Source organism: Nilaparvata lugens, chromosome 2 (assembly GCF_014356525.2).
Source record: "Nilaparvata lugens isolate BPH chromosome 2, ASM1435652v1, whole genome shotgun sequence".
Classification (NCBI taxonomy): Eukaryota; Metazoa; Arthropoda; class Insecta; order Hemiptera; family Delphacidae; genus Nilaparvata; species Nilaparvata lugens.
In genome coordinates, this window is record NC_052505.1 from 49,271,996 (window position 1) to 49,284,928 (window position 12,933).

Genomic DNA, 12,933 nt, shown 5'->3' on the forward strand with positions numbered 1-12,933 from the left:
ACATACACACATACACACACACATACCAACACCCAAAAATCATGTTTTTGGACTCAGGGGATCTTGAAACGTATAGAAAACTTGAAATTAGGGAACCTTAATTTTTTTGGAAAGCAATACTTTCCTTACCTATGGTGATAGGGCAAGGAAAGTAAAAATGAAGATTGATTCAAAATAGCGGTTCCAAGATGGGAGACTAGAATTCCTATGTGACAGAAGAGTAGTTCTTTTATTCAAGTAGTAAGTAGCAGGGATCCCCCCCCAACAGACCTGTCGTCAAATTCCCCTCAAAAGTCCGGTCAATATAGATATAAAAAAGGGTGTGTGCTTGCAATTTATATTGTGGTTCTGATTTTTTAATATATTATTTGGGAACATAAGAGAAGTCCAGAACCAATTTCTTTATGCAAAATTTCCTTGTGCTTAGATACAGGGTGGCCCAAAAACCTCGTATTTTCGGCTCATTTTCCAGTTTTCAGCTATTTCTGCCAAATCCAGTAATCGGACAGAATAATTTGCTCTTCCCTTTTTTTAGATTATAGAATTCTGAATAAAATGAGATCATTCGGAACTCTCTATCTCCAATGAGTACTGAGTTATGATTTTCCAAAAATGAGTAAAATTTGATGAAAAAATCAATTTTGAGAATTTTAGTTTTTGATCAACCATTCATATGAATAATTCAAAATCACTCTAGGCGTATTTTTGTGCTTTACAATCTGAGATCAGGTAGAGTGCTCTATCTCATATAGATTTCCAGGTACACCTGACAACAATGCTCCTTGTATTGTGAAAAACACCTAATTTTCAGTATCAACCATCATCACCAACTACATTGTCCTCACATTGATATTTCGCACAATGGCATAAGTTCATGAGATTATGTTCTATGAGAATCACCAGTTAGATGCACTTCATTTCAGTATTTCCTAGTGGAGAGGCGCGCTTAAGGACTCCTCAACGATAAAAATTTCAAAAACTTATAACTTTTGACAAAATGCTCAGATTTCATCGTACTACACTTCATTCTTCTCGGCTCGTCAAGGCGGCCCAAAATCATGCATCATAAGTCAAAAACTGTCGAAACTTATTGAAAAACTGTCGAGACTGTGAAAATAAGGGAAATTTCTCGATTTTTTAAACAAACGTATCTTACCACACGATTATATTTTACAAAATTCATTTACCTCACATGAAAGAGGAGATTATGTTCTTCAAATAAAGACCAAGTACCATTGTTCATTCATTTCGGGTTACCGAGATACACAGTTTTGAATATAGAAATTGACCATTTTTCTATGTATTTAAATATGGGCTAAAATACACTAAAGGAGGATTTTTCTTATTTTTCATCAAATTTCAGTTATGATACATGATTTTGAATTGCCTTGACGAGCTGAGAAGAGTGAGCTGAAGTACGAGTAGATCTGATCATTCCATCAAAAGTTATAAGTGTTTGAAGTTTTGATCCTTGACATATCCTTATGACGTACCCCCCCCCCATCACGGAATACTGAAATCGAATGTTTCTAACGGGTGGTTCAAATAGAAAATAACCCTCGTGAGGAGATTTCTGCCGAAATATATATTTTTGGTTAGGAAGGCCTTGAAAAGGTATTATAATGGAAAATTTGTATTTTGGCTTTGTAGGACATGATTTTCTATTTTTGGGTGTATTCCCCCTCCCACACTACTAAATTTCCTAAGGAATCATGTTCAGAATTAATTGTTCCTTCACGTGATGTGTGGTTTTTTATCTATACTAGGAAAATATCCAAGTTGTATGTGGTAGGTTTGCATAATTTTGAAAACCACTTAAAAAATACTCCTTTTTTAAAATTCGTAGCTCCGGAGCCGAAAATGGTAGAATCCTGCGCGACCAGTCAATTTATTGGAAATTTTATTATCTTTAATTTTGTGGAGAATGATTTTTCTCCAAAAACTCGAAGTTTTCGAGATTAAATGGAAAAATTTTAAAAAGTACGAAATTTTAGAGGTTTTTGGGGGTTTTGGGGGTGAAGCCGCCCTCTGGCGTGTCAGCAAATTTCAGAATCGAATTCAGCGCCCCAAAATACATATAGAACTGTTGAGAAAAATTCTTCCGGGGCTGTTTCCTGAAAAACGACTATTTGGACTATGATGTATCAGACTCGTTTTAGAAACTCTTTAACAGTAGAATCACGAAAAAAATGTAATAGCTGAAATCGCCATTTCAAAAATCTTCTGTAACTTTCGAATGGTATTGGAATCAAAAGTATTATTTATTGGAGTGGGAATAGGGGAAAAGTTTCACATTCTCACAAGATTTTGAAATTTTATCAGAAGTATTTCACAAGATATATAGAATATTTTACATCGAATATAGAAAATTGGACATTTTTTTGTGTATTGGATTATGGGCTTATGTACACTCAGCAATAGATTTTCACCGAATTTGACTCATGATGCATGATTTTGGACCGCCTTAACAAGCCGAGAAAAATGAAGTGTAGTACGAAAAGTTATAACTTTCAACTCATAAATGAGTGTTTGAAATTTTTATCCTTGATGTGTCCTTATGCGCGCCTCTCCACTAGGAAATACTGAAATGAAGTGCATCTAACGGGTGATTCTCATAGAACATAATCTCATGACCTTATGTAATTTTGTGGAATATCAATGTGAGGGCAATGTAGTTGGTGATGATGGTTGATGCTGAAAATGAGGTGTTTTTCACAATACAAGGAGCATTGTTGTCAGGTGTACCTGGAAATCTATATGAGATAGAGCACTCTACCTGATCTCAGATTGTAAAGCACAAAAATACGCCTAGAGGGATTTTGAATTATTCATATGAATGGTAACAATCGGAAGATATTGTTGATCAGAATTGATTTTTTTCTTTAAATTCTACTCATTTTTGAAAAACCATAACTCAGTACTCATTGGAGATAGAGAGTTCCGAATGATCTCATTTAATTCAGAATTTATAATCTAGAAAAAAGCGAGAGCGAAATTTTTCTGTCCGATTACTGGATTTGGCAGAAATAGCTGAAAACTGGTAAATGAACCGAAATACGAGGTTTTTGGGCCACCCTGTATCTAGCACAAAGTAATTTGGCATGAAGAAATTGGTTCTGGACTTCTCTTATGTATCCAAATAGCATATTGAAAAATCAGAACTACAATATAAATTGCAAGCACCAATGTAATAGTGACTGGACCAAAATTATCCGTTGCAAATCACGGGTCACCGTTAGTATATGATAAAAATCAGTATGATACAGTATTAGGCTATATTCATGTATAATGTATTTTATTTTACAAGCACTGCATACAGTACTTTCATAGATGGTCAATACGGCTAATAGTCGAATTGAAGATTGAACTGCTGAAATAAATGAGTAATTTATTGATTGATTATATTATTTATAAATCGAAATTTTCATAATCAATCTGAATCTTTCATCTAGTTTGATTGGAATGCCAACTTTATTGACATTCCAATCGATATAAACATCATTGTCTACACAGAACTCAGATGAAAACTATTTTCACCACATTTCTATGAATTAGAGATCTTGAAACATCAAAGATTAATTGGAAGGCCAAAAATAGCGTTCATAATCATATCAATATTGACATAACTGTTTTTAATTGATTACAATAATAATCTCAATAAATTTCGTTGCCCTCTAAAATTCTTTCCAAACCAAGCCACTCAGAGGCTTTTTCAATTGAATAAAATTGCGGAAGAAATTCTAAGCCCTCTATTTTCAAGGATGAAATCGCCTACGTCTACAGTCCTATATACAGTATAATTTATATTATTAGAAAATACCTATAATTTACTAAATTATCTTGGAGTAATTCTGCTCAGAATTCATATCTTTCAAGTACCTCATAATACAAGAACATGCTCTTAGAAACAATAATACAATAGAGTAGTCTCATATACGCTCTTGATGACTTGAAATTTTGCAATAGTACATATGATCAAAATTTCAATTGTTAATTCAATATTTTCAAGCCGAGCAACTAATTTTTTTAGCCACTAGCCTATTGCTTATATACCGTTTTTTGGTAGGTAATTGGTATGTTTTTACAACATGGTTTTTAATCAACTGTGAAGAACCACTGAAATAAATTAAGTCACATTGTCTTCAAACATGAGCAAGATAAAAAATAAATTTCAAGAATAAATTGGAATTAAATAGAAGTTGAGAATTAATTTCTCTGTACAATACTGCTTAAAAATATAATCAATTCAATACAACTCATTACTAGTGAACATACTTTTTGTCTATGCTAGTAATGCCATTAAATTAACTAATAATTTGAAGAATTTTATATTTAATGTTATTTTATTCCTGGCATTATTTTTCTTATATTTATATTTGTATAGTTGATATTTAGGATGCACAGAAAAGTTGCATTGTATTATTTTAATAAATGGAAATACAAATTTGTTTAAAAATTGGATTGAATGTAATCCTCAAGACATAAACTGAACGTTTTTGACTGCGAGCAGTTTGTAGTCCAAGCTTAGCACTATTATTTGAACTGTAGTTTTATATTAATAATTGTTGAATTTACAGTAATCCATATTATAGTCTGTAGACATGTATTGCACTTCATTGCTTATATAGAGCAGGCAGGCTTTATTAACATAGAGTACACATATATACAGTGCATACAATTCAAAGTACACATACATGCTTTGAGAGTAAATATGCCGGAAGTAGAATGAAGAGTTTCCTGTTTATTGTAAAGTATTTGAATCAGGAGCAATGAGAGATAATGTTGAAGGTGGAAGGGTATCACTAATTTAGTGATGGTTGTATCAAATCACAAAATGCGTTTCAAAGGAAAGCCTATTTCCATTGAAAAATGATCAGTAGGCTATATAAGAAGTCAACACATCTATTAGCCTATTCTATCAGCGGATTTTATGGTACCTAAATGTTAGTTCAAAAGAATTGAAAATATTTATAACTTTATAGATAAACTTCAAATCTACTAGATAAGATAAATCATATTTCCATCCTTCCTTCGATTTGTTTTTTTAGTTTCTAGATGTATTGTCCATCATTAAATTAATACCCACGAACTACAAAAATAAAAAGGACAGATTTGCTACAGAAAAGTCACTGGACTTATTCAGTACGTAGTGGAAAAGCCGGAGAAAACAGTTTCATTCAAAATTTAGGGAGATTGAGATCCTTAGAGAACAGGAAAGTTAAAAATGTTGACATAACGCCGCCTAGAGTTGAACAAAAGCTGCAGATTACAATGATAAAGATGATATGTATGCAACTTATTAAAAAATTGAAATATTGCTCAGGCTTACTAGGAAGTGAAGATGTGAGGTGAATTTGGTTTCAAACTTATCAGGCGCAAGGTGTTTTGAATTTGAAAGTTTACAATAATAGTCCAGTCACTATATACTTTGGTGGTTGCAATATAATATATATAATATTGTAGTTCTGATTTTGATCAAAATCATAAATCAAAATCTATAACAAGAAATTTTCACATAAAATTTCCTTATACTAGATATAGGTTGGCCCAAAAACCTGAGAATCCTAACAGTGTTCAGCCAGTACATATTGCTAATACAGGGTGGGTGAAAAGTCCGAGACCGGCCTAATATCTCATACACAAAGATAATTTGACAGTGGGTGTGATCGGGGATCCAACTCAATTTGAAAATACTACTTTACTAGGACTTTAAAAATCTGGTCCGCCATACTGAATGCAACTTTATTTTTTTAAATAGGAAGGTGGTCATGCGATACATGATTTCGATACAGAATTTCAAGAAAAAAAGAATGGCGAAAACCGCCTATCGATATCTCAAATCGATCCAAAGATATTCACAATATTAATCAATACATTCTTCTACAATTTCATCAATATGTATTGATGAATACAAATGTATTCATCAATACATACTTCTACGGTTTGAGATATCGATGTGCGGTTTTCACCATTCATTTTGTCTTGAAATTCCGTATTGAATTATTGTATCGTATGACCACCTTACTATTTGAAATAATGAAGTTGCATTCATAATGGCGGATCAAAGATGGCGAACCAGATTTTTAAAGTCATAGTAGAGTAGTATTTTCAAATTGAGTAGGATCCCCGATCACACCCACCATCAAATTACCTTTATGTATGAGATACTAAGCCGTACTCGGACTTTTTTCTCTCTTTTCTGCTTTGAATAGTATTGATTAATAATAATGTGAATATCTTCGGAACTGTTTGAGTATCAATATGCAGTTTTCGCCATTTTTTTTCTTGAAATTCTATATTGAAATCATATATCGCATGACCACCTTCCTATTAAAAAAGATAAAGTTGCATTCAATATGGCGGACCAGATTTTCAAAGTCATAGTAAAGTAGTATTTTCACATTGAGTAGGATCCTCGATCACACCCACCGTCGAATTACCTTTGTGTATAAGATATCAAGCCGTTCTCCGACTTTTCACCCATTCTGTATGTAAAAAACAAAGTGGACAATCTGAATAAGGGCCGTTTGCACAGTGTAAGTTTAAGCTAAAGCTTAAACCAAATTTGGATTTTTTTTGTTTGAACTAAAATTCCGTTTGCACAGTATCAGTTTAAACTCTGTATTGAGTGTAAACTCTGGAAAAGTTTAAACCTCAAAAGCAGGTATAAACCAAATAATTAGGATCAACTTAACATCTGTAAAGATTTGATGGGGGAACAGCTGATAGTAAATTATTTTTCGACGGTTGTTTTTAATGCTTCTGTTTAGACAATAATTATTATTAATTTAGGTTATAGTGAATCATTATTTGAATTTAAAAAATCTGGTGTAACGCACTCACACAACTTTCCTTGCCGTTATTAGAATTTAACACCTGACGTTAGTGTTCACGCGCATCACAAGTCTTATAAACAAATATCTAAGCCAGCTGGTGACAGGACAATAACGCTGGAGACATACGAGGTCTGATATCTCTTCATAGTGAATGATTTAATAGAATCAACAGTTGCCAACAGTTTGCAATTGGATAATCACATTTTCTCGAATTTCGAGCTTAATTCCAATTGTAGGTGAAAATGTTACTCAACATTAATTGTAGAGATTTTTATGCTCAATTTTCTCCACTCGAATTTCTTTGTTTAAATTGTATCTGAAGCCTGATAATTGGGAATCTGAAATCCAACTTTGGATAGATGGGGCGGAGCACCTGAAATTTTTACAGATATGGGACTTGTGGCAGTTGATAGAGCTTATCAATGACTATTCCAGGTATGAATTTAATCAAAATCGTTGGAGCCGTTTTCGAGAAAATCGCGAAAATCCCGGTTTTTGACAACATTTTCGCCATTTTAGCCGCCATCTTGAATTGCATTTGATCGAAATTGTTCGTGTCGGATCCTTATATTGTAAGGACCTTAAGTTCCAAATTTCAAGTCATTCCGTTAATTGGGAGATTAGATATCGTGTACACAGACGCACATACACTCGTATACACACACACACACACACACACACACACACACACACACACACACACCACACACACACACACATACAGACCAATACCCAAAAACCACTTTTTCGGACTCAGGGGACCTTGAAACGTATAGAAATGTAGAAATTGGTGTACCTTAATTTTTTTCGGAAAGCAATACTTTCCTTACCTATGGTAATAGGGCAAGGAAAGTAAAAAATTGTAATGGAGGAATTGATAGACATTTTTAATGCGATTGATAAAGATGACTGCAAAGAAATTTTGAAACTGAGAAAAATTGGGCAAAAAACAAATAATTTAAATTTCTGGGATAGAGAATTTTTTAACGGTTTTGCTTGAGTACAGCAACTGCCAATTTAGTATTTTGATTGAATAAACCAATTGATAGAAATTAAGACAATTTTTAACAGTGGTCTTCGATTAGAAAACATATTTTTAATAATACATAACAGAGATACTTTTGAGAGATTTCTAATAAACGAGGAAGACCGTAGTATATTCAAGCGTAACAAAATAACTTTTTTATCATAAACATAAGTTTTTAAAGAATTCTTGATCGCTTTTCACTTTTATAACCGTACAGCTTACAGCTCTGTGGATTTTGAACAAGAACAAGAAAATACTAAAATAGTAGCTACATAACCTCAATTTACTGATGGTTTGTAAACAAAAAAACAAATTTTCTGTAAAAATCAGCATTCCTGATATTATAAACGATGACATTCTATTACCAACTTAACACTAAACTAGTTCAACTTAAACTGGATTAGTAAATGCACTGAGAAAACCGATTCAAGTTTAAACTTTCAGATTAACTTAATCGAGTTTAACAATTTATACTGTGCAAACGGCCCTAAAAGAAGTAATGTACATGTTCACCAAACCCGAGGTGCAGGGAATTCGGATATACTCCGTAGCAGACTGACAGGGAAGCTTCCACAAAGCGGCACTTAAATTGTTCAATCAGCTCCCCAAGTCTGTGAAGGATGCTAAAAGAATTATTTTCAACTGCATGATAAAGGAGCGACTGGTGAAGCGGCCCATCTATCTATTCGCTGACGGAACTGGAGGATGAGCCTTTATTCTCCATGAGGTCCATGACCTCAGCAGAATCTAAGGGGAGGTACCCCTAGTCTTCCTTGATAGTCTGGCCATCCCAGTCATCGACGAAGGATTCAAGTATCAAGTAAATACCTTGTATTTTTTGTTCATTTTCCAGTTTTCAGCCGAATCCAGTCATCGGACATAAAAATTAGCTCTCGCCTTTTTTTAGATTATAAATGTTAAATGAAATAAAATAATTCGGAGCTCTCTATCTTCAATGAGTACCTACTACCTACTGAGGTATATATATTTTTTTAAATAAGTAAAATCTCAAGAAAAAATAATTCTGATGAATTTTAGATTGTAATCAACAATATTTTCCAATTCTCACTATTTACACATATAATTAAATATCCCTCTGTGCGTAATTCTTTGCTCTACAACCTAAGACCAGGTAGAGCACTCTATCTCCTTGTATTAAACAAAAAACATCTCATTTTTATTGAATGAAATTAGCAACAATACCACAATATCACCACCACAATATCAACTACGGTACTCAACTACAAAAAAAGTGAAAAAAATCTAATTTTTAGCTTTATTGTACTCGCATTGCGATTTCGCAAAATGATATGAGTTTATAAGATCATGTTCTATTAGAGTTACCCGTTAGATACACTTGATTTCAGTATTTTCTATTTCCTAGGAGCTCATAAGGACGACTGAAGGATCAAAATTTCGAACACTCATAGCTTATGAAAAATGATCGGATCTCTTCGTACTACCGCACGTTCTTCTCGGCTCATTAAGACGGTTCAAAATAATATTTTAGTGTATATAAATATGGCTTAAAATACACTCAAAAATAAATTTCCCATTCCTTTAACGAAAACAACTAACAATAGATGATGAGGTTTTGAAGAGCCGAGAAGAATGAGCTGTAGGCCTAGTATGAGGAGATCCAATCATTGTTCTAAAGTTATGAATGTTTGCAATTTTGATCCTTGAGGTGTCCTCGAGTGACGGTTTACCCAATTCTGTTTGTTTTAACAAACGAAATTAGCCTAGAGAAGCAATAAATATGTTGCCTTATCTGTGTTCTGTGGTATTATGAAGCCATCTTCTCCTAGTACCATATCAACTCATTGTTGAAGTGATTTTTCCAGATACCTTATTCAAAATAATCAGCTTTTTGAGCTTTTCTACATATTTCCTCAATAATATCACTAGGCCTACTGTAAACTGTGGAATTTCAACCACATGCCAGATGTAATAATTAGAAAACTCCTAAAGGACGGAAAATTATACAGGTTGTAATACGTACATCATACGTTCACATAGATTTTTGAAAGCAAAGGTCAAATTTTTAGTCCTTACAAAAAAAACTGCAAATTCACCAAGACCCTGAAGAGCTATAAGGGCTGAATAGATACGACGAATATTATTTCTCGCGTCTTCAGGATGCATAGCCTGTTAAGACCATTAACATGTTAACCATTAACATTAGCCTGTTAACACCTCCATAGTACAGCTTGAAATACGTAGACTATTTTAAAATCACCGTATCTCCTAGTGTTAACCAATCTGTTTATTTCAAACCGGCGTAACATAAATTCAACCACAGAAGATACGACGGCTACCTACGTCTTAAGAGCTAAACTAGAGCGTTGATGGTGATTTTAGCTGATATTTATTCCATTATATTAATGTATCGTCGATAATTTTAAAATCAGTAATACGTACACCATAGGCCTATACGAAACTAAACCCGATAAATTAAAAACCTAATCGAATTAGATACACCCAAATTCACCATTGTTGAAGATCTATTTTAATGTTTACCTAACCTATCATTATAAATAAATTTACTGTGAACACAATAGCGTTCAAGTCAATCTAACTGAAAAAGTTATTAAACATAAAAAATATGTAAAATTTGTGTAATTAATACTTACGGTTCAGCTTCGATGGACTTTAGTTTGGCTACGTAATTAGATGGTATGTAACCTTCCTGCTTGGTCGCTTTACTCCTTGCTAACCACCAATCGCCCTGAGTGTCATTCAATATTTCTAAATGTTCACCTTTCCTAAAACTCAAGTCCTCGTCTGTTCGAGCATCATAATCGTACAAAGCTACAAAAACTTTTGCATTCGAGCTGGGTCCGACGGCGTTATCACTTTCCGGGATTGGAGGCATGGGACCATTCCTGATTTCTCTTACAGTATCATGTTGAGTTATTTGTAACGGCGGATTAGAATTACTTGGAGTGATTTGTTCCTTACTATTTAAAGGGGCAGGTGAAGTTACATCCTTTTTAGGAGAACTTCTCTGCCTACTAAAGCAACTACCCATATTGGTTGGTAAATTGCTATCACAACATAGGCTGTAAATCGCTGCACAGATCACTTACGACAGGCCTACACCCATGGACTCGATAGGCGGATAAGAAACGTTCTCATCCATCCATAAAAAATATATAAATGAATGTTAGTTGATAAGCACAAATCATAAACAATTTGTTCATATACACATCACAAACACGAATACATTACAAAAATGTAAACTTTAAAGACAAAAACATAGAAAATGGCAGTAAAACACAAAGAGTTGCACACACTGACAGCTTCTTGCTTCTCGTGGGAAACATTGCTACCAACCTTGGCGAGTAAAGTTTCCCTCAAATTTGTTGCAGATGTTTTCATTTTCTAAAACAGTTTCACTTTTTCAAATTCCATCCTAATTTCAAATGTCAGGGAGCCTTTGAACAGAATCCTATTGTAATAATATTACAATATTATGTTTCAAGTTCATCTAAAAGCAACATAGATAAATATAAATCAAAAGAAGCTCCCATTTTATCTTTGTAATTATTTTACATTGAACATTAGATATATTGAACTAAATTCTAGATTCTAACAGATTGATTGGTAGCCATTAAAGGGTACCAAAATTTATTCGCCAAAATTCCTTACGCCAGTACAGGTTTGTCAGATGATTGTGGTCTTTTACTTTTGTCCACGCAGGTAGAAATTTAATTCTCACGCAGGTAGAAATTTAATTCTCACGCAGGTAGAATTAGAAATTCAATTCTACCTGCTAAGTGAGGTTCACACATTATTTGGCGGTTACAGTATTTGACATTGTGTTGCTAACCTTGTCATCATTCGACAAAGCAGATAGCGCTATCCTTTTCTAGCTCCGAAACGTTGTCAGATCGTTTTTAACAGTGTAGAAATAAAGTTTTCAAAATATTGTCATATACCTATAAACATTAATTTATTATATAATTATTGAGAAATATATTTTCTCAACAAATAAACTATAACTGACTACCTATTTTAAACAAAAATGAACAGTTGATATTAGGCCCTACATCATAATATACCGGTATCAGCTATCCTCTATATAAGGCAATGATAGCAGAGAATATAATATGGAACGCTGTTTTCCCATCCTTCTCCATAACCATTAAACGTGTATAACCATAGCCATATATTAGAGGTGGCTATGGTATAACTCATTAAAGATAATATAGGTAAGCCTACTATACCTGCATAGTTACGACTGAAGCGGCTGTGAACGCAATCTGGCCCCTGAGGGATAGGCCTAAGCACGGAGTAAAGAGCACTAGTTCCTTATTCCGTGGCCTAAGACTGGCCTTCGGGGATCAGACCTCGCCCCGTTTCAGGAAGCAGACCTACAGGATCCACACCAGCCGAGGATTGCTAATTCTCATTGTAGAAGAGGGAAAAGCTGCCAACAAGGGAGAAACATTATAGCACCTTCGGCAACTCCGTCCATTGCTGGAGTAGCCTGGGCTATCAATGGTTGTATGATCATTTGAAGGCTCCAGACTATAGAAGGTAATCTGGACTCTCCGTCTCTGGAAAACTGGGCTCAGTGAAGCCTGCCAGAGGGGCAGGCAGCGAGTTTCGGAGTTTTTCAATGGGGGTCTAGACTATGGGAATCAGGTTAGCCACGTTTCTGGAAGTAGCAGGCATGTAAAATGTCCCAGACTGAGATCCATGTGTACGCCCCCGTCTCTGGAAGTCAACATACCCCCCCCCCACGACTGGTCTCGCTTTCCTTCTCGGGGGACATGCAAGCGCCCACCTTGGAGACGTATACAATTATTAAGGACCACAAGTATTTTTCCATGCTTATTTGTAAAATAGAGGATACGTCCGGGTCTTGACCGGCCCACGTACCACTGGAACTGCATCAGTGCTCACGTCTGAGTACTATACTCCATACAAAATTACTCTTGACTTGGAGGAATAGGCGGCGCAAAGAAGTGGAGGGATATCAGCCAATTACAGTGATGGATAGAGTCATAGATAGAAGCGCAGTTGCCAATTTGTCTATTAGACTCAGTCGACTCAATGCTTTCT

The 12,933-nt window shown here is 34.5% G+C and overlaps 1 protein-coding gene across 2 annotated transcripts in view; it reads right to left on the reverse strand.

The window, feature by feature from the left end:
- Positions 1-11,195, reverse strand: part of LOC111049448 (tyrosine-protein kinase Src42A) — an 88,705-nt gene extending 77,510 nt beyond the window's left edge. Inside the window, exon 1 of one of the 2 annotated variants that reach the window (XM_022335531.2) lies at positions 10,497-11,193. In XM_022335531.2, the coding sequence (XP_022191223.1) occupies positions 10,497-10,894 (398 nt within the window). In that variant the 5' untranslated portion in view covers positions 10,895-11,193. Of the gene's footprint in view, positions 1-10,496 lie in introns of both variants that reach the window. The other variant, XM_039421411.1, reaches the window with a different exon arrangement.
- Between the last annotated feature and the right edge of the window lie 1,738 nt (positions 11,196-12,933).